General features: G+C 55.9%; 12 protein-coding genes across 12 annotated transcripts; 6 read left to right on the forward strand and 6 right to left on the reverse strand.

The window, feature by feature from the left end:
* The first annotated feature begins 90 nt into the window (after positions 1 to 90).
* Positions 91 to 741, forward strand: BDY17DRAFT_299091 (uncharacterized protein). The gene is made up of 2 exons (XM_033733846.1): positions 91 to 205; positions 270 to 741. The coding sequence occupies exons 1-2, from the start codon at positions 171 to 173 to the stop codon at positions 583 to 585; spliced, it is 351 nt and encodes a 116-aa protein (XP_033589311.1). The 5' UTR covers positions 91 to 170; the 3' UTR covers positions 586 to 741.
* An 84-nt stretch (positions 742 to 825) lies between these two features.
* On the reverse strand, positions 826 to 1740 carry BDY17DRAFT_252006 (uncharacterized protein; the record flags this gene model as incomplete). Its single annotated transcript, XM_033731215.1, has 1 exon — positions 826 to 1740. The coding sequence occupies one exon, from the start codon at positions 1738 to 1740 to the stop codon at positions 826 to 828; it is 915 nt and encodes a 304-aa protein (XP_033589312.1).
* Positions 1741 to 2052: 312 nt separating this feature from the next.
* On the forward strand, positions 2053 to 3131 carry BDY17DRAFT_252223 (WD40-repeat-containing domain protein; the record flags this gene model as incomplete). Its single annotated transcript, XM_033731237.1, has 2 exons — positions 2053 to 2102; positions 2159 to 3131. The coding sequence occupies 2 exons, from the start codon at positions 2053 to 2055 to the stop codon at positions 3129 to 3131; spliced, it is 1023 nt and encodes a 340-aa protein (XP_033589313.1).
* A 71-nt stretch (positions 3132 to 3202) lies between these two features.
* On the reverse strand, positions 3203 to 5671 carry BDY17DRAFT_165541 (uncharacterized protein). Its single transcript, XM_033729759.1, has 4 exons — positions 5155 to 5671; positions 5076 to 5103; positions 4549 to 5028; positions 3203 to 4498 (listed from the first exon to the last, which is right to left on the reverse strand). The coding sequence occupies exons 1-4, from the start codon at positions 5490 to 5492 to the stop codon at positions 3275 to 3277; spliced, it is 2070 nt and encodes a 689-aa protein (XP_033589314.1). The 5' UTR covers positions 5493 to 5671; the 3' UTR covers positions 3203 to 3274.
* Positions 5672 to 5942: 271 nt separating this feature from the next.
* BDY17DRAFT_325004 (structural maintenance of chromosome protein 3) lies at positions 5943 to 9557 on the forward strand (the record flags this gene model as incomplete). Its single annotated transcript, XM_033737290.1, has 1 exon — positions 5943 to 9557. The coding sequence occupies one exon, from the start codon at positions 5943 to 5945 to the stop codon at positions 9555 to 9557; it is 3615 nt and encodes a 1204-aa protein (XP_033589315.1).
* Positions 9558 to 9949: 392 nt separating this feature from the next.
* On the reverse strand, positions 9950 to 11347 carry BDY17DRAFT_325005 (uncharacterized protein; the record flags this gene model as incomplete). The annotated part of the gene is made up of 1 exon (XM_033737291.1): positions 9950 to 11347. One exon carries the CDS (start codon positions 11345 to 11347, stop codon positions 9950 to 9952), a length of 1398 nt encoding a protein of 465 aa, XP_033589316.1.
* A 441-nt stretch (positions 11348 to 11788) lies between these two features.
* BDY17DRAFT_251726 (RIO1 family-domain-containing protein) lies at positions 11789 to 13474 on the forward strand (the record flags this gene model as incomplete). Its single annotated transcript, XM_033731198.1, has 1 exon — positions 11789 to 13474. One exon carries the CDS (start codon positions 11789 to 11791, stop codon positions 13472 to 13474), a length of 1686 nt encoding a protein of 561 aa, XP_033589317.1.
* BDY17DRAFT_299100 (Alpha/Beta hydrolase protein) lies at positions 13473 to 16000 on the reverse strand. Its single transcript, XM_033733847.1, has one exon. The coding sequence runs from the start codon at positions 15897 to 15899 to the stop codon at positions 13773 to 13775; it is 2127 nt and encodes a 708-aa protein (XP_033589318.1). The 5' UTR covers positions 15900 to 16000; the 3' UTR covers positions 13473 to 13772.
* A 270-nt stretch (positions 16001 to 16270) lies between these two features.
* Positions 16271 to 16736, forward strand: BDY17DRAFT_251460 (cytochrome c oxidase assembly protein PET191-domain-containing protein; the record flags this gene model as incomplete). Its single annotated transcript, XM_033731174.1, has 2 exons — positions 16271 to 16295; positions 16357 to 16736. 2 exons carry the CDS (start codon positions 16271 to 16273, stop codon positions 16734 to 16736), a joined length of 405 nt encoding a protein of 134 aa, XP_033589319.1.
* Positions 16737 to 16829: 93 nt separating this feature from the next.
* BDY17DRAFT_165640 (uncharacterized protein) lies at positions 16830 to 17981 on the reverse strand. Its single transcript, XM_033729760.1, has 2 exons — positions 16972 to 17981; positions 16830 to 16911 (listed from the first exon to the last, which is right to left on the reverse strand). The coding sequence occupies exon 1, from the start codon at positions 17797 to 17799 to the stop codon at positions 16972 to 16974; it is 828 nt and encodes a 275-aa protein (XP_033589320.1). The 5' UTR covers positions 17800 to 17981; the 3' UTR covers positions 16830 to 16911.
* Positions 17982 to 18140: 159 nt separating this feature from the next.
* On the reverse strand, positions 18141 to 19009 carry BDY17DRAFT_251861 (putative glucan 1,3-beta-glucosidase; the record flags this gene model as incomplete). The annotated part of the gene is made up of 3 exons (XM_033731205.1): positions 18141 to 18225; positions 18287 to 18361; positions 18423 to 19009. The coding sequence occupies 3 exons, from the start codon at positions 19007 to 19009 to the stop codon at positions 18141 to 18143; spliced, it is 747 nt and encodes a 248-aa protein (XP_033589321.1).
* Positions 19010 to 20923: 1914 nt separating this feature from the next.
* On the forward strand, positions 20924 to 21416 carry BDY17DRAFT_230601 (coiled-coil domain-containing protein-domain-containing protein; the record flags this gene model as incomplete). The annotated part of the gene is made up of 3 exons (XM_033730209.1): positions 20924 to 20999; positions 21061 to 21228; positions 21301 to 21416. Coding segments are annotated over 3 exons (360 nt in total), but the record flags the coding sequence as incomplete, so codon positions are not given.
* Positions 21417 to 21863: the final 447 nt, after the last annotated feature.

Consider the following 21863-nt stretch of genomic DNA (forward strand, 5'->3'; position numbering starts at 1 on the left):
TTGGAGAGGTGGGGAAGGGGAGGATGCGAGCTCACGTCAGGTCTGCTTGGGGTATTTAATCGGCCAGCACCCCGCTTCTTCTCCATCTGCAGACACAAGACGATTTGGACCCGTGCAGTTACGTCAAAAACACGACACTTAAAAAACACATCAGCCTACCACCGCCGAACATGGAGAAAGTCAAGGACAAGGTCAAAGACGCGTTGTAAGCCTTGCCCACCCAATCTTCCTCCCACCCTCTGTCAACCCCCCCACTCACATCCTCGCAGCTCGCACAGGCACAATCTCGATCCAGATGAGCCGACCAACGAACTGGCCGCGCCCAGCAGCGGACGCAAAGAGGACGACACTAAGGAGGAACTGCAGCCCGCCAGTCGACATACCGTTGACAGCACCAAGGAAGACCTGAACCCTCCCGGACACCACGACGTGGGACGCGGGGACAGGAGTAAGGAGGAATTGGCCGCACCGAGTACTGGGGGCGAGGAGAGCCGGACCAAGGAGGAATTGGGCGCGCCTGGACACCACGACGTGAAACGCGGCGAGAGGACCAAGGAGGAGTTGGCCGCGCCGTCGGGGGTTTAATTTGTCTCGTTGTCTGAATCCGTGCAAAGACACGTCGCAGACGGGTAGTGGTGGCAATAAGGCTTTGGCCGACTGGGTGGTGCACCTGTATTCTTATCAGATTTGGCATCTAGTCTGGACGCGATGATGACTTACGATCAACGTGCTTTCCTGCTCACAACCCACGTCCTCGTGCCTTTCCACAGAGTGTGGCCATCATTCGTCTGGCTCCATTGAGGCCCAGGTAAAGGTTGCCTTCCGTCACCCGCTATTGAGCACGACCTGCACGATATTCCTCCCTCGCTGCTGCGCCGGGATCTCAAGACCTCCCTCAAAGTCGTCCAACTCCACAGCCGCATCGTAAGCTCTCCTGACCGTCTCCTCTTCCACTTTGACAGCCCCTTCGATCAGAGCGCGAACACACCCTGCAATCCTCGCAATCTCCTGTCTCGTTTCCACCCCAATCTCGTCGTTCTGGCTGGAGTACATTGCCGAACTCGCCGTCTCTTCCAACCGATTCAACCCCACCTCCTCTCGCTTCTCGTCCACATGCTTCGCGAGCCAGATATACCCATTCACGCCCAGGATGACATCGACTTCCCCTCCTCTTGCGGTCTGAATGGAAAAGATCTGTCTCCTCGCGCGAACCACTCCAGAGCCGCCGCCGACACCACTGACAGCAAGGAAGTATCCATTGCGAAGCTTGCCATATTTCAAACTCCTGGTGTGCAACGACGCAGCCCCGCTCTGGAACAGAGACTGGACTTCTGCAACAATCAACTCGCCCTCGCTGAAATACGAGCGGATGTTCAGCTCGTCCACGCTCGTTCGCTTGCGCTGAATGCCGCCGGGTAAGTTGATGGAGCTGAGGGGGAGATGTGCGAGCAGCGGCGCAGCCACATCGACCTTCCATTTCCGGCTTTGCACTTCCACTATCCTTCCAATCACCAGATCGCCAATCTCCGGTGTATATCTTGCGCGCAGAGGAACGATGGAGAGGAGTTTGTTGGTCTTTTGTAAAGTACCGGCTAGCGTGGAGCAGATGAGCGTGCTGTCGGTGGGCGCAAAAGTTCCGTGACCGCGCATCCACTGAGGGTCGTCGGTGACCGTTTCTCCCGGCGTGATCACAGTGCTCGAGGCGTTGGTGTGGCCAGATGGGAGATCGTCAATGTCCATCTCAGAATCGGAGTCGGTGGGAGGAAGGGATGTTGGGGGAGGAGCGGGCGGCGCAGGAGGGAGGATGGAGATGGGCATTTTGGCGGCGAGGAATAGCGATGGTATCGTGGAGGTCACATTCTCGATGTTGAAGAGAGAATGAATGGAACTCACAACATCGAGAGCTCGCCAAATAAAGTTGACCCTGCTGTGGCGCAGGTGGCGCATTTTTCCGCGTGGGGCGCCAAGATTTCGCGCCACCCACCTTCGAGATCTTCCGCTGAGACGAGTAACTTCCTACTCGCCCTCACAATCACCTCCCAACTCGCCAAAATGAGACCAATCCTGCTCCAAGGGCACGAGCGAGCGCTGACCCAAGTGAAGTAAGCCGCTATGACCCCCAACCTCCCCTCCACCCAGCCCTGCTAACCTTTGCCAGATTCTCCAAAGAAGGCGACCTCATTTTCTCCGTCAGCAAAGACCATCTCGTCTGCGCATGGTACTCGGCAAACGGTGAGCGCTTCGGCGCCTACAAGGGCCATCAAGGAGCGTTATGGACCGTCGATGTCGATCCCTCCACCACATTACTCGCCACGGGCGCCGCAGACAGCACGATGCGATTATGGGAAGTACGGACCGGAAAGCTGCTGAAGACATGGGACTACCCCACCGCGGTGAAGAGAGTGGAGTTCAGCGAAGACGGGAAGCAGTTGTTGGCGTTGACGGAGAAGCGCACGGGACACCTCAGCAACATCTACGTGTACGACATCAACCCGGATCCCGAGGCGTCGCAAACGGAAGAACCTAGCCTGCGGATTACGGTCGATGAGCTGCCGCGAGTGACGGTGGCGGGCATCAGCTGCCTCAGCAAGTACATTGTGACCGGACACGAGGACGGGAGTATCTCGCAGTGGGATGCGAAGACGGGCGAATTGATCCACACGGCGTTCAGTCACGATGAGAACCAACTCGTGTCCGACCTGCAGTGGAGCGCAGACAGGACATACTTCATCACCTCGTCCAAGGACAAGACGGCGAAACTTCACGACACCTCCTCTCTCGAAGTTCTGAAGACATACGTGGCAGACACGCCGCTCAACTCCGCCGCCATCACTCCCGAACCTACGCAGTACGTTATTCTGGGCGGCGGTCAGGCGGCTATGGACGTCACGACCACCTCTGCCAGACAAGGAAAATTCGAGGCGCGCTTTTACCACAAGGTGTTTGAGGAGGAGATTGGCCGTGTGAGGGGTCATTTCGGCCCGCTGAACTACGTCGCGGTGTCGCCCACAGGCCATTGCTATTGCAGCGGAGGCGAAGACGGATATGTGCGAGTACACCACTTCGACCCGCCGTACTTTGACTTCAAATTCGAGGTGGAGAGGGAAAGGGAGCAGGGGTTGAGGTTTTGAGAGGGGCAGTTGTTCATTCACGATGCATGATTTGTGCAAGGTGTGGTCGGCGTTTGGTGCAGCACCGAGCTTTAGTGTGAGGAAGTAGAGGTTCTGTGGAGGATGTCACTCCATAGACAAAGCCACCCTGCGAGGGTACGGACTCATCCGTATCCAGAGCCAGACCATCCTCTCATCCCAGCCCAGTCGAAGCTCATCATCTCAGCCGCCGGAACATTAGTGCCTAATGTGTCGTTATACATGTCTGGCCATGCCAACTCGTAGTAGCCGATCCAATCCGCGTGCTTGTATGGTCCCTCAAGATTCACAGACACTGGCATGGTGGTTTGGAGATTCTCGATGCCGCTCCCGTAGCCGGTCTGCGTGTTGGCTGTAGCATCTGATGCGGCTGGCACATCCTCATCTTGCGCATCTCGAATGATACCAACGAACTTTGGCAGCACATATTTCCCGCCGCCTGTCCCATTGCGAACCGCTTCCCCAGCTTCCCAAGCCTTCAACACAAGCCTTGCGAAAATGCGGAAGAAAGGGCTATCCGGCCGGAATCGTGCGCCGAACCAGGTGTCGAAGTTGGCGCTCATTGTCTCCCAAGCTTGTTGAGCGTGCTTCGTGCCTGGCCGCTTCTTGAGATCTTGGAGCAGGTGTAGGTATGCTGGGAATGGGAAGTTGGCGTGATTCAGCCATACGAATCCTGTTGTCAAAGGGGAGGTCATGACGGTTGTATCACACTCCAGAACACGGAGTGCAAGGTTGGCCATCTCTTCGAGCTGTTGATTGGAAGGACCAGTTGTGGAGGTGAGATATAGTGACTGGCATTCTAGGAGACGGAGTTTGGTGAGGTATGTTCTTGCCGTCCAGATTGTCATGAAGTGAACTGAGTTGGACTTGTCACAGTGCCTGAGGTACTGGCTTTCAATCCGATCTTGCAGCTCTTCAATTTCGGAGCCGTATGAAGCCTTGTGCTCGAGACTTTTCAGTATTGGTCGGGTAAGGTCGAGATGAAAAGCAGTATGTCGGAGACCATGAGCAATCGCACTACGCACAACCACGTGTATGGATTCGCTTGGCGTGTTCTGCGATGGCGATGCTTCTTTCATTTCGGGTCGAAGATCGGAGTCGTTCGTGTTTAGAGGAACTGCACAGTCCCAGATCGGATTGAGAGTCGAAGCCTTGACACTGGCGAGTTCTTGGACCCTTGCATCGTATATTGCCAGCGCCCACCACAACCTCCGCCACATTTCAGCCTCGAAGGGAGTTTTCGTGGCCAACGACGATTCACTATCGATACCAAAGCGCTGAGAGATCCGGATTGCGACTCCAAGCATGCAAGTGAGAGCTTGAGGCGCCACTTTCGACCGGATGGAGACCTGCTAAGGGTTAGTTTTGAGGTGACACACTGAATTCAAAGCATACTTACAAGATAAAGGTACAAGGCTGTGAGACTATCCCGATGATCGGATCTGAGAAAGTTGCACTTCCACAATGCCTGTTGACACGAAAGCTGAAATCGCTGTAGGAGTTCTTGCCGCGCAGCAGCAAAGTTGTCTTCACATGCTTGATCGGTAAGGCTCAGGATGGCTATGCTGTAGATGCTAAACATGAGAGCTTCCAAGGAAGGAGTGATGCTTTTGATATCACCGATCGCTTCGACAAAGCGGCCTTGTAACGTGGGCGTGTGCGTGACCTTCAGCAACGGATTCACATTATCCAAGTAAATCTGCCAAAGCTTGAAGCTCTCCACTGGTGTAGGATGTGCTGTGGTAAGATCCACGACAGGAGAGCGAGGACCAAAGAGAAGCTGGTCGCCATCCGGTGAGAATTGATCCCACTCCCTCTTGACAGCACTTTCGGGTACTGCGTCTTCTTCCGAGTTGCCGGCACTGTCGCCATCCCGGAACTGCTTCAGCTGTCAGCTTCGTTCACCCCTGAAACTCAGACACGTACGCCACGGTTGATAGTGTCCCAAAAATTCCTGGACATGTTAGTCGCCTTTACCAATCATTTACTGTCCTGCAGTGCATACTTGACTCCGGGCGTTGCAGCGGCTTCGCTTCCAATCGACGGACTGGAGAGCTTCACTTCCGCGCTTGGGGTGTTCTCAGCCGAATCAGACGGCTGGACGGCTGTTTTGTCGTGCAGTGGTTGGAACGGTATCTTGTGCTGACGCAGTAGCGACTCATACGAGCGTATACAATTGAGGAGCTGTCGTTCAGGGAATCTGGGTTTCCGTTGTCGTTGGGCCGTGCTCCCCGGCACGCATGTTGATCCGGATCTTGTGCAGTTTGCGCAGGGGGTCTGGCGATTGCAACGGAGCTTTCGCTGTCTACAAGCAACGCAGGCTAGTGCCTTTGTTTGTGTCATCGTCTAGACATTGTTGGAAGGATGGAATAGCGCTTCATTCATCAATGATTCGATTCAGACACCATATTGGAAGTCTGAATCGACGAGCGATGTGAAGGGATACAGGAACAAGGGTTGTGCACGTGTCATCGATTTATTTTGCGACTTTGAAGAGTAGAGCAACGCAAGATGATGCAGAGTGAAGTGAGAGCCTCTCTCTCATGTGCGATGCGACCCTTGAGGACAAAAGTCGTTGCGACGCACGGGCCTTCACCGTCCCGCAACGCGAACTTCCCGGACGCGTCTCGACATTTGGACTTCGCTTGACTATGACCTCCGCGCTACCCACCGTTCACCACCACCAACCAGTCACGGTCAAGAGATGTGTGCGGTGACTATGATAGTCAGATCATAACCACCCTTCCCAACCGCGCACCATCCCATATCCGATCACGACATCACAACGCGAAGATGTACATCAAACAGATCATCATCCAGGGCTTCAAGTCCTACAAAGACCAGACTGTCATCGAGCCCTTCTCGCCCAAGCACAATGTCATTGTCGGTCGCAATGGCAGCGGCAAATCGAACTTCTTCGCCGCCATCCGCTTCGTCCTCAACGACGCCGGCTACGATCACTTGATGCGCGAGGACCGCCAGAACTTGCTACATGAAGGCGCCGGAAGCGCGGTCATGAACGCCTATGTTGAGGTCATCTTCGACAATGCCGATGAGCGATTCCCCACCGGGACGCCGGAAGTGATCTTGAGGCGCACAATCGGACAGAAGAAGGATGAATACAGCCTGAATCGCAAAAACACCACCAAGCAAGAAGTCATGAACATGCTTGAGAGTGCCGGCTTCAGCAAAAGCAATCCCTACTACATCGTGCCGCAGGGACGCGTCAGCAAGATTACAAACATGAAAGATGCGGATCGGTTGCAGCTGCTCAAGCAAGTGGCCGGCACAGACGTGTACGATGAAAGGCGATTGTCCTCCTTGCGCATCATGCAAGACACCGAGCAAAAGCGCTCGCAAGTGGACGAAGTGCTGGTGACCATCCGTAATCGCCTCGAGGAACTAGAGGAGGAGAAGGAAGAGCTACGCGCATATCAAGAGAAGGACCGTGAACGAAGATGTCTGGAGTACTCAATCTACAAGGGCGAACAAGACGCTTTGCAAGACGCGCTGGGCACGCTGAGCGAGAATCGCGAGGGCGGGATGGAGCAGACTGATGAGAATCGGGAGGCCCTCGAGCAGTGTGAAGTTCAGCTGGAGCAGATCGAGGGAGAGATTTCGGAGTTGCAGCAGCAGCTCAAAGTTCTGGTGGAGGAGAAAGGCCAGCTTGAAAGCGAGCGTCGGGACACTGCGCGAGAGAAGGCGAAGATTGAGCTGGATGTGCAGTCCATCAGCGCCAATCAAGCCGCCGCTCAACAAGCCCGACAGCAACACGAGACGGATCTGCGCGACGTCCAGGGCCAGATCAAGCAACGAGAAGCTGCACTTGCACAGATCATGCCGGAATATGCAGCGAGGCAAGAGCAGGAGAAGGCGCTGAAGCGGCAGATGCAGGAGGCAGAGGCCACCCGACAGCGTCTCTATGCCAAGCAAGGCCGCCAGGACCAGTTCAAGTCCAAGCGTGATCGCGATCAGTATCTGCAACGAGAGATCAACGATGTCAACGTGGCTCTCGGCAAACGCAAGGCCGTGGTTCTTGAGACAACGGAAGAGATTACGGAGCTGGAGACACAAATCGCAACGCTGGATTCAGAGGTCGCTGATATGCACCATCGCATTGACAACCGTGGCGACGAACAGCAAAAGATCTCGGCGGAAGTTCAGCAAAAGAAAGAAGAGCAGCATCAATTGCTTGACCAGCGCAAGGAACTCTGGCGTGAGGAGGCGAAACTGGACTCCGTCATCGACAACGCACGTCAGGAGCTCGAAAAGGCCGAGCACTTCTTGAGCCGCATGATGGACCAAAATCTGAGTCGCGGTCTTCAGAATGTGCGGCGCCTTGTCCGTCAGCACGACATTCAGGGAGCTCATGGGCCACTCGGTGAGCTGTTCGAGTTCAGTGACAAATACAAGACTGCCATCGAAGTCACTGCCGGCACTTCGCTCTTCAATTACGTCGTCGATAATGACGAAATCGCTGCACGGCTCTCTGAGATGCTGAAGAAGGACAAGCTGGGTCGTGTGACCTTTGTGCCTCTCGCGCAGGTCAAAGTCAAGCCAGCAAACATCCCAAAGGCTAGCGATGCCGTCCATCTCATCACGAAGCTCAAGTACAACGCGAAGTTCGACAAGGCTTTCCAGCAGGTCTTTGGCAAAACGGTTGTCTGCCCAAATCTGCAAGTCGCTGCTCAATACGCCCGCTCGCATGGTGTCAGTGCCATCACACCAGATGGTGACCGCTCCGACAAGAAGGGTGCTTTGACCGGAGGTTGGCACGACGTGCGCAACTCACGGATGGACGGCATGAAGCGCGCCGAGCAGGCTCGGGCAGCGTACGAGAAAGATGCGAGTCGCAAAGCGGAGATCCAAGCACAGCTCGATGCGCTGGGTCAGCAAGTAACGAAAGCGTTGAGCGAGTTGCAGCGATTCGAGCAGAGGCGAGCGCAGATGGAGGGCGGGTACGGGCCACTCAGGGAAGAGTTGCGCAGACAGCAAGAAGTCCTCAACTCCAAGCGTGATGAGCTTGAGCGGAAACAGAAGCAGCGTGATACTGTGCAAGGATTGGTGCGCGATCTAGGGGAGCAACTCAGCGGTTACGAGGCCGAATTGCAGGGTGACTTTAAGAAAGCGCTCAGCAATGAGGAGGAGCAACGACTGGAATCCTTGAGCGCCCAACTCCCTGACTTGCGGAAACAACATGCGCAGGTCAGCGGTGAGCGATCTGAGCTGGAGGTCAAGAAGAGCAACATCGAACTGGAGCTGAGAGAGAATCTGCGATTGAGGCTGGACCAGCTGCAATCGATGGACCCCGGTGCTTCTCTAGACGGCAGTGGGAGCAGTACGAATTTGAAGGAGCAGCAACGAGACCTCAAGCGGATTTCGGCAGCACTGGACGCAGTGAACAAGAGGCTCAACGAGAACGAGGCCAGCACGGAAGAGACGCAGCAGCAGCTCCAAGAACGAGAGCAGAGGCACACAGACAAGCAGACAGAGTCCGAGAACCTGCGTCGCGCCATCCGCAACCATCAAAAAGAATTCGAAAAGGCGGCGAAGAAACGCGCGTTGCTCAGCGCCAACCTTGCAAGGGTATCGACCGACATTCGTAATCTAGGCGCCCTGCCTGACGTCGCCTTCACCGCACAATACACCAATCTCAAGACCAGCACCGTCACCACACGGCTGCACAAGGTGCAAGATGCGCTCAAGAAGTACGGCCATGTGAATAAGAAGGCCTTTGAGCAGTTTGCGCAATTCGAGAAGCAGCGAGACTCGCTCGAGAAGAGGAGAGAGGAACTGAGTGCTTCGGCGGAGAGCATTCAGGATTTGATCGATCACCTGGATCAGAGAAAGGATGAGGCTATCGAGAGGACGTTCCGACAAGTCAGCCGTGAATTCCACCGCATCTTCGAGCGCCTGGTGCCGGCTGGGAGAGGCAAATTGATTATCGGCAAGCGAAGCGACAAGCAAGTGCGCAACGAAGAAGTGGAGTCGGACGAAGACGAAGACGGGGGCGAAAGGAGCGTGGAAAACTACACGGGCATCGCCATTTCGGTCTCCTTCAACAGCAAGCACGACGAGCAGCAGCGCATCGGCCAGCTGTCCGGCGGGCAGAAATCCCTCTGCGCCCTCGCGCTCATCTTTGCCATCCAGGCTTCCGATCCCGCTCCCTTCTACCTCTTTGATGAAATCGATGCGAATCTCGACGCACAGTATCGTACTTCTGTTGCGCAGCTGTTGCAGGAGAGTGCGCAGACGGGGCAGTTTATTTGCACCACGTTCCGGCCGGAGATGTTGCTGGTGGCGGAAAAGTGCTACGGAGTCAGCTACTTGCACAAGACGAGCTCTATCGATGTGGTTTCGCGTGATCAGGCGTTGGATTTTGTCGAGGGACAGACGGGTGGGAAGTGAGAAAGGAGTCATGGCTGTGCTTGCCGGGGTGTCGTGAGTATGTAGACCTGCATTCATGTGGCGTTAGCTCTGAGATTCGGGATGCAATCGCAAACACAAGTGATTTTGTAAAGATCCGTTGTATCAGTGCTCTCTTTGTTCGTGCATGTTGCCTGCCACTCTGTAGATGCGATGAACGAGCATACGAGGTGTTCTGATCCTCTGGAGGGTACTGGCCACTGTCCTTGAAAGGAACCGTGGAAACCCATTCCAGAGGACGGTGAGAACTTGAAGGTTTCATCATGGGAGTTGGGGATTGATTGAGAGCAGATATCAACATACCGTTGGTCTTGTGCCGAAGAAATGCATGAAGATTCATTCATGAGGTGATACCGAAAGTTTCGTAACGACTTTCACACAGCCCTGTCGCCATCGGCAGGCCCCTTTTCCTCCGCGTCATGCAGAGCCCTCTCCGACCTCTCCGGCACAATCGCCCCCTCTTCGTCTGACTGCGGAAACCCAAATTGAGGAAACGCGAGATCGCACTCCATCTTCCAGTCATCGGCTCCCAGAGTTTCCAACGCCTCTTCTTGATCTGTGAACAGCTCGTGCGAACCCTCGCCGTCATCACTCGCAACCCAGCGCACGCCCAACGCGCGTTCAATCTTTGCGAGATCCATGTCGTACTTGTTCAGCAGCGCATCGCTCAGAGCATCCTTCGGAATGGTGGCGTGCTCGATTCCTTCCAACAAGCGGACCTTGACGCGAAGCTTGAGCCGGTCGAACGGCATTCCTGACTCGCCGAAGATCGTCCATGCTTTCTCCAGGTCACCAGCGAGGGACATTTGTTCGATGAACCAATGGTCGCCGCGGACTTTGCTGGTCACGAGAGGATTCTGACTCTGGAGTTTCTTGGGATGGGTGCGGGCAGGCGATTGCTTCCACAGCTCCCACTCGCGCCACACGCTTTCGCTATCTTTGCAGCGCGCGAGTACCGCCACCCAGCCGTGTAAGTATTGCCAGCTGTCCCTGTGGAGGAACGTCCCGAGGTGGTTTTGCTGGTCTGGCGGCAGATGTCTCTCGTCCTCGAAGCCGGTCAGGACTTGCAGAAGCTGCTCTCTGCTCCATCGGCCGTTTCTAATCTCCCCCAAGCCACGATTCCCGATGCTGAACTTGGCGATGACGCTTCGAAAGACATTACTCGAGAATTCCGCGCCTGCTTCTCGTGACAGTTTAAAGTATCTCTTCATGGCCGGTAGACTTCGCGAGCGGGCGGCGAATTTCATGCCGAGTTGGAGCAAGGAGGGATCGACGCGGTAGCCGGCTGTGGTGAATCGCCAGACGATGATGTTGAGGGTACGCAAGACTTGCGGGTCGGAGACGTTTTTCCGGCAGCGGTAGAGAGCGCGAGTGATTGGTTCGCTGAGGACGACCATGTTCTGAGCCACGAGCTTGTTTTGCATGGCGACTGCTATCACCCTTAGAATCTCCTCGGGCCGTTCGCAGCGCAGAAGTTGGACGCGGATGATTTTTCGGATGGCTTTGCGATCCAAGGTCGAATAGAGCCGCTGTCGAAAGATGGCATGTGGGACAGGGGCCGCATTGGCTTCCGGGAGAAGGGCCGCAGTCTTGACATGGCTTTTGGCCGGGCCCGGAGGACCGCGGGGAGGCTCAGGCCAGGGATTTGACAGGCTGCGGAGGACCTCGAGGCGAAGATCGCGGCGCTTGTGAAGTGCATCGAATCCCAGTAGAGCCTCTCGTATCTCATCCACCGGACTGTGAAGCCTCCATTGGCGTATGGAGTCCTGCATAGGAAGGACTGGACCGTCGTTTTGTTGCACTCCAATTGGCGGTGTGCTCAATATCATCCCATCATCTTCAGGTCGGGCTGCTCTTGTTTCCAGTCCTCTTCTTCCGGTGAGTCGTATACGTCGCCTGCCAGTCAGGCTCTGCCGGGACTGACAGAACAGACAGGCCGATGGCGTCCGTCTGGCCGCCATTCTCGAGCTGTTCGTCTGCAACCAATGACAGGTGTGTGTGACTGGAGCAAGGATGAAGTGAGGTGTGCGGGGAGGAATTGTGGCACTCCCGTGCTCCACTTTCCCAAAAGAGCGCGGAATACTGAGTCAGCGCTGGACGTTTGATATTTTTGAAGATTGCCTTCTTGTCGCCTCTTTGATTTGCCACGCTCTGAATAAATCGAGACAGTCTCACAGCAGGGGCCTGGACAGTGCATTTGAATCTAGCACACTATGGCGACCCAGGCGACGGATCCGGCGCATGGTCTTTCGCCACCGCACACCTTTGTAGCCAACCAAGGCTATGTGGGAATCCAACCAGACAACCCTCAGATCCCGCAAGACAGTCAACCAGTCGATCACTTAAAATACGACCAGAACGATGAACACGATGAAGAGTATGACGACCTATTCGAGCCATCCGAAGAAGAACTCTCCGATTCCGAACTCCAAGCCGCCAACCCTGCAGACTACACCAAAGCCTACAACCGCCAACGCAAACTCAACGACACCTCCATCCCCGACACCCAGAAGCCCAAAGCGAATCCGCAGCTCAACACCAAAGCAGCCATCGACGACCACGTCAAAAGCTTGACCAAGCACGCGGCCAAGCTGAGACTTAACGATGTCGAATCCGGCGTGACCAAGATGCACGGCGGCGCGGAGAAGAGCGATCGCGCCACGAGCGAGCAAGTGCTCGATCCCCGGACACGCATGATCCTGTTGCAGCTGCTCAACCGTGACATTGTCGCTGAGATCAACGGCGTCCTCTCCACTGGTAAAGAGGCAAACGTCTACCACGCAGTCGCCATGCCTCCTCAGACCGAAGATGCAGAAGAGCCTACTCCTCGCACAGAGCACCGCGCAATCAAAGTCTACAAAACCAGCATTCTCGTCTTCAAAGACCGCGACAAGTACGTCTCGGGCGAATTCCGCTTCCGACAAGGCTACAACAAAAGCTCCAACCGCGCCATGGTGAAAGTGTGGGCGGAGAAGGAATTCCGCAATCTACGCCGTCTGCACGCCGCCGGCATCCCCTGTCCGAACCCGGTCTACCTAAAAGCACACGTCCTCGTCATGAGCTTTATCGGCGACGGCAAGGGCTGGCCGGCCCCGCGATTACGAGACGTACAGCTCGAAGACGCGAGCGAGTGGCGGGAGATCTATCTCGATTTGCTGGGGCATATGCGGAAAATGTACAGAGTGTGTCGGCTCGTGCACGCGGATTTGTCAGAGTACAATCTGCTCTACCATGCGCGCAAGCTGTACGTGATTGATGTCAGCCAGAGCGTGGAGCACGACCATCCGCGCTCGTTGGAATTCTTGCGCATGGACGTCAAGAATGTGTCCGACTTCTTTGCGAGGAAAGGAGTGGACACTCTTTCGGAGCGAGCGGTGTTCGGGTTCGTAGTAGGAGGGAGCGAACCCACAGAATCGGCGGGGATGAGAGAGGTGTTGGAGAAGTTGTACGCAACGAGGGAACCGGAAGGCGAAGGCGAGGAGGCCGAGCAGGAAAAAGAAGTGGACGACGAGGTGTTTCGGCAGCAGTACATCCCGCAGACGCTACAGCAGGTCTACGACATTGAACGCGACGGGGACAAGGTTCAGCGAGGCGAGGGCGACAGTCTCGTGTATCAAAGTCTGCTGGCGGAGAAAGTGGCCGGTGGCGATGATGCTCCAGGACGTGATGCTGATGGCGAAGACGATGACAAGGGCAGTGATGGCGAGGAGGACGAAAGCGGTTCCGAGTGGTCGGCGAGAGAAGACGGGCCGCCGCGTGGCAAGCGGTTCGAAGACAAAGATGCGAAGCGCGAGCACAAGAAGGCTGTCAAGGAGGAGAAGCGGGAGAAGCGGAAGGAGAAGATACCAAAGCACGTCAAGAAGAAGCTGGTTCATCAGAGTAGTCGAGGGAAGAAGTAGTCGACTTCAATTTGCTCGAACAAATTCGCTGCTGCGCTCACAATCTAATGCCTCTATATCTTGGCCTGTAATCGTATTGACCAATGTCGCGCAAGCCTGGTCACTAGATGTCTCAGCCCAACGGGATCAGTCGCGCTTCCTGCTGCCAAGTCCATGACTAGACTACAGCCACGTCTTGATCAGCCTATCCCCTTTCAGATTTCACAAACCAGCGTCCTGTCGTCCTAGATTCGCGGAGCCGTTCTCATCTAATCAATGCCAACACTGTCACCCTGAACACCATCCAAAGCATGCGGCCTCATCCCCCTTTACTCCCCAACGAGCTCGCACTCGTATTCGACCACCATCCCTCGGGCGCAATCCTCTTCCCATCTCTCTCCTGTTCCCGTTCGGCGTCCACAGCATTAGCAATAGCAAAATCCGTCGGCGAAGCAGCAACAACAGTGACCTGACCGTCGCTAGTCTGGCTCACTTGGCTGCGGCGGTTGCGCTCACGAGTCTGCAGCTGGCTAGGCGTGAGGACTCTGCGTTTCGTCTCAGCTGGAGTTGTAGGAGGGGCGCTGGCGCCGGCGCCGGCGCCGGCGGGCATGACGGTCGCGAGGGATGATGCTGTCGTCATGTTGCTGGGAGAACGTACCACGCCTTTCTTGAATTTTCGGTTGTCGATTGAGATGTCTTCTGCTGGGGTTGAGCGCTGTTCTAGCTCAGGCTGTTGTCGAGTGGGTGTCAGAGGCGGACCTGCAATTCCTTCCAACGCCGCTGGTAGAGAAAAGGCTTGTCGGATTGGGGGCAATTGTGCGTTTTGTGGTGGCGTTAGGGCTAGAGCATCCATGTCGTCCTCGTAGTCGCTTTCGTCCATGTGCTCATCCACGCTCCCCTCCATCATGCCCATGTGATGAGTCGGTTCTCGATCTTCTAGAGTATCAGCGCCTGACGCAGCTGGGAGCAGTAGTCGTCCATTCACACTCTCGTCCTCCGAATATCCCGGCGGCTGTGACCCGTTCAACAACGGACTTGACCCGTGCCTGGTAAGTCCAGTGCTTCTCCATCCCAGAGCGCTAGCTTTCGTGTTCTCGGGAACAGCATATGAATCCAACGCCTCCAGCACATGCGGGAACACAAGCTCGTGCACATCGCTCGCCCACAAGAGGTCCAAATGCTCATACTTCGGAATGCACCTCGCAACAGTGTGGCGCGGAAGCTCTTTCAGCATAAGCTTGATGTCCACCAAGCTATCACTCCCGCCGTACACCAGCACGATGGGTGTGCGAATGTTGCGCGTGGGGAATTTGGCGACCTTGTAGTACTTGCTTCCCTGGTTCAAACTCATGGGGGTGCTGACTTCGTCATCGAACATCTGAAACTTGCCGTTGCGGATGATTTGGAACCAATGCACTACACTTTTCGTGCTAGTGAAGGAGTACAAATGGGGGTAGGCGGCGAGCTTCTGGTGCGCAGAGATGTTGAGGCTCTTCCAGTTGAAGAGGAAAAGGAGGCACTTGTCGATGGACCAGGAGAAGATGGCGGGATAGAGAATGGCGGACCACATGGTGGTGCTGCCCAGGATGGCTCGGCGGCCGAAGAGGAGGAAGAGAATTTCCGGATTGGTCTTGACAAGGCTGGAAACGACCCCCGAGGCGAGGCCTGGTGGTGCCATGGCAGGTGCCAGGGCGACGAAGACATCCACTTTGCTGTTGAGCGTGGGATGAATGCTGAGGGTGGCGAAGGCTTGCGCTGTTCCTTGCGAGAAGCCGATGTAGCTCAGACTAGGCTGGCTGGTGGTGGAGAGCACGTAGTTGATGCTGTCGGGGATGTCGTGGAACGCGAACTGGTCCATGCTGAAGTCCCAGAATTCGACAGAGGTGGGCGCGTAATGCATGTTCTTCTTGCTGTACTTGTTGCCCCGATTGTTGCCCAGCCAGACGTCGTATCCTTGCTCGACGAGCATAAAGGGTAGGCAGCGCTCTTTCTCCGTGATACAGACCCAGACTTCGCTGTTCATGAGCAGGCCGTGGTGGAGGTACACGCATTTCTTTTGGATGGAGTTCGGCCCGGCGTTCACGCTCATGTCCTCCTCGCCCCGGCGCCATGCTAGACGATGTAGGCCAAGGAGATAGCCGTCTTTGGTCTGAACCACGTGTTCTTCCGCGTAGTAGCCATACAACTCGCAGAGCTCGACGAAATCGTGAGCCTGCGCGATGGGGCTGGAGACGGACTTCTTCTTGTTGCGCGCGCGGCGGGAGTACGGCGAGGAGAGGGAGTTGAAGGCATTGCGGCTGACGCGATAGCAGAAGCGGATGATGGGCGTGGGGAGAAGGAGGGTGATTGTGCGAATGACGAGTTCGATCAAGGCCAGCAAGAAGGAGAGGGCGAGCGCGACGTATTCGTAGGTGTGTAGGCGTCCGATGAAGGGGATGTGCGCCATGTTGTGTGGTGTGGTAGGAGGTTATTGATAGGGTCTGTGAGGTGTAGGCATCGTCCGTATAGAACGTCGGATGGTGTAGAGCTAGGAAGTTGAAGTCGCGGTATTGTAAAGCGCACATCGCGCTGGCGGAAGATGGACTGTCGTCATTGTCCAGCATGGAATGGCCCGTGCGTTCCGATGGAAACTCTAATTGCAGCCCTGCATGACAGCGATGAAGCTTGATCGTCCTCTGAAGACCAACCTGTCTCCACTCAGCACAACCAAAGTTCCACCAATCCATCTGTCGACTGAGGATGTGCGCAATAGCCTGCCAAATCCCATCAAGACGATAATAATTCTCATTCCGCCACCTGCGCGTGGCCACGCAGACCATGCCTGCCTCCTGCACAGACATCCGTACGTCAAAGACCACCGCAGTTTCGCCTCCAGGATTCTCCCATTAACATTGCCCTCACAGGCGCGGCGTTAGCCCTCTGCCTCCAACAATCCGACTGTGTGATGATCCACCGCAACACCCCCGCCGACTGCCTCCGCCCACCCCTCTCCGACACCCTCCCCACCCAATGCCAGCAGCTCAAACACGGCTACGGACAGTGCAAGCGCGGACAGATCGACATGCGCAAGCGCTTTCGCGGCAACAAACCCATCTCTACGTCGACGGAGCTGGAGGGTGGCGGGGAGCGCAAGACGGCGGGCATGCTGTATGCTGGCAAGCCGGCTTTTGGCACTGAAGGGACGGATGGGAGGGAGATGGAGGCGAGGGGCGGGGAGGGCGATGCGGAGTATGAGCGCTTTGTACGGAATGATGGCATCGAGGATATACGGAGGAAGAAATAGCTGTTGGGCATGCTTGCATTGGGTGGCGTTGACTATGAAGGCATAACGCGCGGTATGAATTTCCCATCCTCAGCCATTTGGCGGAGGTCCGTTCCAGCCATTCTGCGCAGTCCCATTGCGACTGAAAAGATACTCCCTAAACCTCGCTGTAAACTCCTCTGCTCTTGTGCGCTCCCTACACATGAAGACCACGCATTAGTCGCTTGCCGCACACCGAGATGGCAAGAAGACGCACTTACACTTCACCCTCCTCGCCCGTCACACTAGAGCAGCGGATATTGCCCTCAAAGTGCCAGTCGCGGTCACTGCTGATATAACTCTGGTGCCAGTCACAATTCGTCTTGGTCGCCTCGTCCACAAACTCGCCCATCTTGATCCCATCCTCCCGTACAATTGCCGGGCTCAAGCTCCGCTGCCATCGCCGGACCAAGTGCAGAGATGTGCAGGGAGGCTGGGAGAGGAACATGCGGCGCCAGGAGGCTTCGGGGTAGAGGACGGCCGGGGAGGTGTTGGGAGCACGGTCGGCGGGGAATGAAATACACACGTCCCAGCTCCAGTGTTCGGAGGGTCTTCTGTCTCTTGGATTAGTCGTGGTAGAATCGACGCCGTCACCGTCGTTGACAATGACTAGCGTGACGGTTGGGTAGCTCGTGGGAAACGCTCGCAGGAGGAGTCTATTGTTCTCTGGTTTTCGACCCGGACGATTTGGCTGGTCTTTGGCGTAGGCGTTGAACGCGCGGCCTTCGAGCCTCCAGTCTGGGAGCAGGAAGAGGGACTTTTGGAGGCGAGGGGAAGCTTGGATGGTGCGGCGGAAGGCGCGGGAGGTGCGTTGGGAGAGGAGGAGGTCTTTCTGTGAGAGGTAGAGCAGGATGATCTCGAGGAGTTCGGGGATGTTGAGAACGCGCTGGACGGCGCTTGGCGGGGTTGGCGTTGGTCGTTGTTGACGGAGAGGGCGGAGGGGTAGGTTGTGAATCATCTCGACGGGCGGCGGGCTCGGATCGCACTCGTCGGCGGTGAGCGTGGAAGGTGTACGGATGGTCATGCGAAGTTGATTGGGAGCCATGATAATAGGAAAGAGGAGCTGGTAGAGATGCGAGTGCAATCCCCAGCCACCATGGAGCCGGATAGGCAAGGTCTAAGCTGCAGGTGCATGTGAAGGTTGGGTTGCAAATGCCGATTACGTCGGCGGGGCAGCGGGTGGTGGGGGATGGCGGGGGCTGCCCCTCGGACGTGCTCCGGATCGCCACGACCGACAACCTGATGGAAAGCTTGAGCGAACCTCGAATCTCTTTTCAATACACGTGCCATAGCGCCGGCTTCCCAGGCTCGCAATAAATGCATCACTACGCTACCCATCGCTGCCGTATACGCCCCTGCCCACATGTCACGGAATTGCACGCTCCCTCACCAGAACTTGGTCACGGTCTGCCCTCCGCAATCGGGAATCGTCAAGCCTTCCTTGATGTTGCGGTTGACATCCATTAGGCCCCTAACAACACCAAGAATTAGCCACTGTACAATATTGGCTTCTGACGAATGCTCAAACTCACCAGTGAGGCTCCCAATAATCACCCGTCGTTGGATCGTCGAAAATCGTGGTCCATGGCTCATCGAAAGCTTCAAACCTATTGTTTTTCTCAGATCAGCAAGACCTTCCCAGAAAATGCAGGCACTCTTCAAACTCACCAGAAGTATGTCGTCCCGTTCGCCAATGCCGGACATATCCACGTGTCCATGAACACGTTCATCTCCGAAATACCCGCAATCGACCCTTCGGTAGGCGTCGGACACTTCACTCCTGTCCCGCAATCGTTCCCGCCCTGACTTGGCCATCCAGTCTCCGAAATCAGACTCCGGGGATAGCTCCCGTATGCCGGACCGGCGACAACGACGTCGTTGTTCTGCCAGAACGACCAGGTCCATGATGCGGCCACGTTGGGTTTCACCCCGGCGAAGAAGGGATGCACGTTCCCCATCACAATGTCCGAATCGGCGGCGATGGTTTTAGTCCATGCGCTGCCGATGTCGGAAGTGGATACGGGTAGTGTGATGCCTTTGGCTGCGAGATTCTTCTTCACGATCAAAAGCTGCTCGCCGAGCTGAGCGGCCGTCATGTCTTTGCGGAAGAGGACTTCGTTGCCGACAATGACGCCTGCGAAGTGGGAAGTTGGATACTGGTCGAGTATGTCGTACATCTGGTCGAGTTGGCGCGTGTTGGTCGTGGCGTTGTTCTCGAGCCACACGCCGAGCCAGACTTTGATTGTGTCGTTCATCTCCAGGCGGTCGATTGCTGTTAGCACCATTTGTGTCTGGTTGCAGTCTGTGCCGTACAGTCGGATCGAAGGCGTGAGTTGGGAGAGGACGGCGACGTCAAGAGTGATGTTATCCTGGTTTGGCGGGACGGTCAGACATGCTGGATATTGAGCATTCAACGGCGTATAGTCCATTCCGGGAAAGACTTTGTGAAGGTCCTTGTTATTCATGACTGCCTGCACCTCGGATGAGTGCAGTGTGTAGGCACCGCTGGGCGATGATGGAGTGGACTTGGAGCCAGACTTGGCGCTGCCTGGGTTGGTCGCAATCACGCCTCCTACCACACCTCCGATGATGGCCAGAACGATGAACAAGCCGAGCGCACCAAAGATGTATTTTTGTCGGTGAGTTCGCCCAGTCTGCCGTTGCAGCCATTCACTCTTCTCCGGATCGCCTCCTCCAGCAACTTTGCCATAGTTCCCACTTGTGTCTCGCGATCCAAAAGCGTTGAGTATGCCAGGACCGGATCTGGATGCTCCGACGCCAGCGCCCGCCACTGCACCTGCAAACACACCGCGTCGTGAAGTGGGAACTGGTTCGAATCCGTCATCACCGTCATCAGCGATACTGTGCGGATCAACGAAGTCGTCGTAGCCTTCCAGCCGGGATGCTCGTCCTTGCTGCATGTGCTGGCCGTAGCTGTAGCCAACGCCACTCACATCCGGGGCAGGTCCATTTCTTTGGAAAGAGGGAGCAGCATCCATGGGCATAGCTGCAGCGTGTGCCCTCAGCGGAGCTATTGAGCTTTGGCTATCCGTAGGTCGATGGAGTGGTCGTCTGGGAGAGTAGGGAGAGAGAGGGTAGTTTGGAAGCTCAGGTGAAGGTGAAGGTGACGCCATGCGTCCGCCGTAAAGGTTGTCAATGTCTCGGAAAACGTGTGAATCGTCTCCGTGTGGCTGACGATAAGCGAAAGCACCAGGGCTTTCGAGCACGCCTCCGCCGACGAGCGGAGCCCGGAGATCCCTGCCTGGAGTCGATGGGTGTTGGAAGGAATTCCTCATAGGTGAGCGTGGAGCGCTGGAATGGGCCGGAGGCGCTGGTGGAGGTGAGTGAAAGTCATTGGCCTCATAAGAAGGTACCGGTTTTCGAGGAGGAGATCGTGCCGTTTGTGGTTGTCTAGGTTGCTGGTATTGAGGCTGTCGACCAAAATCCTCGCTCTGATACGGAAATCGCATTGGTTGCGGTTGTGACGTGGCCTGGTCCCATCCTGGCGGAATGCCATACTGACGGTTCGCCATTCCGTGATGCCGTCCGGATCGTTCTTGTGATCAAGTTGCGAGACAATGCGAGAGCGACGCTGATTGACAACGATCCTTTGTCGAGCTGATGGTTGACGAAAGCGCAAAGGAAGCACAAACAGACGGGCTAGTGACGTCCCCTGCCCCTGCTGACCTAGTATTGTTTCGTGTGCAGCGGATGAGGCTGAGTCGCGTTTCAGCAGCTCGGGTTGTTTTTCACCACTTCACTCTCCCATCATGCAGTATGTCCAGCAATGCCTTGCGGAAAGTCGACAGCACACATCACAGGACCAGTTGGCAATCAGAACAGAGAGTAGACGTACAAAAGGATTGCGACGAGAGAATATCGCCGTATCTATTTGGAGCCTGCCCGGTGGCTGTAGCAACGCCTAGTCCAACGCGGGGTCGCGATTGGTCCGGGGGTTTGTCAGCCACAAAGACTAAATTCGTAACTCGCTGAACTGCGCCTCAGGTTGCCACCACCATTCACCCCTCAATACACACTCTCAGCTCGCGATTGAGCGCTCCCGTATGACCATGCCACACTTCCCGACACAGGATGTAGAAGCGCCACAATCATACGCGGACCGGGAAGGGTCCCAGCGCGGGCTTGAGCAGCCCCAAGACAATCGCGTCCGCATCAAGAATCGACGGCAGCGGTATCTTGATCTCCATCCAGAGTATTTCAAAGAATCGAGCCTCGAGCTAGCAGGTAGGCAGCACTTTGGGGAGTGGTCTTTCATTTCTCCACTTCTCATCAATGTACTTCACAGATCCCTTGCTCTATGATAGATTGATCCGGCGATTCCAGACAGCCGCCGAACGCGAGAGTGAAGGGCGATTGCGCGGATACTCTGGCATCCTTGAAGCCAACCTCGTCCGTTCAGAGGCCAAGCTGGAAGCCTTGGATCATCCAGATCCTAACAACCCCCTGATATACCGTAGGGCTGGGGATGGCTCCATTACAGCGGTAGAGCAGGACGAGAGTGACCGGCCGAGTAACAAGGACGAAGGTTGGTCGAAATGGGAGGAGATCATGGGGCTGCGCTTCTTGCGAGGCGACGATGCCGATTTTGACTATGCGACTGTCGACGAGAACGACGAGTACGACCACCGCGACGACGAGGATCGGGCGAGGTTGGAGGAGTACCTCAACGAAGAAAATGAGGAATTTTTAGGAGAAGGCACTCCTACTGGCCAGACCGGCGTTCAAGATTTTTGACCGCCTGGTGCTTGATTCATGGGAACTATCAGCCCCCAGGCTCACCACCCCATTCTGCCATGCGCTGCCAAGCAATGGGGTGGAGAGAATGGAATCGTCACTGACCCTGCACAACAATCCAGGCCTTCGGATGATGCTGCACAGTTGGGAGACGGGGTATACATGTCAACAATCACGAGCTGGTCCACCTCCAACGCAGCCGGCGCAAGGAAGTCCAACCGAGCTCAGGGTGCTTTAGGCGCGGGCCAACCAGGGGTGCGCATGACGCTTGCGTTCCATGAGATCGACTTGATTCCGGCGCTGTGTCCTACAAGCCGGTTTGAGCATCCACTATTGCCCATTGCATGTGACACC

This window comes from Neohortaea acidophila (assembly GCF_010093505.1).
Source record: "Neohortaea acidophila strain CBS 113389 unplaced genomic scaffold BDY17scaffold_6, whole genome shotgun sequence".
Taxonomy (NCBI): Eukaryota; Fungi; Ascomycota; class Dothideomycetes; order Mycosphaerellales; family Teratosphaeriaceae; genus Neohortaea; species Neohortaea acidophila.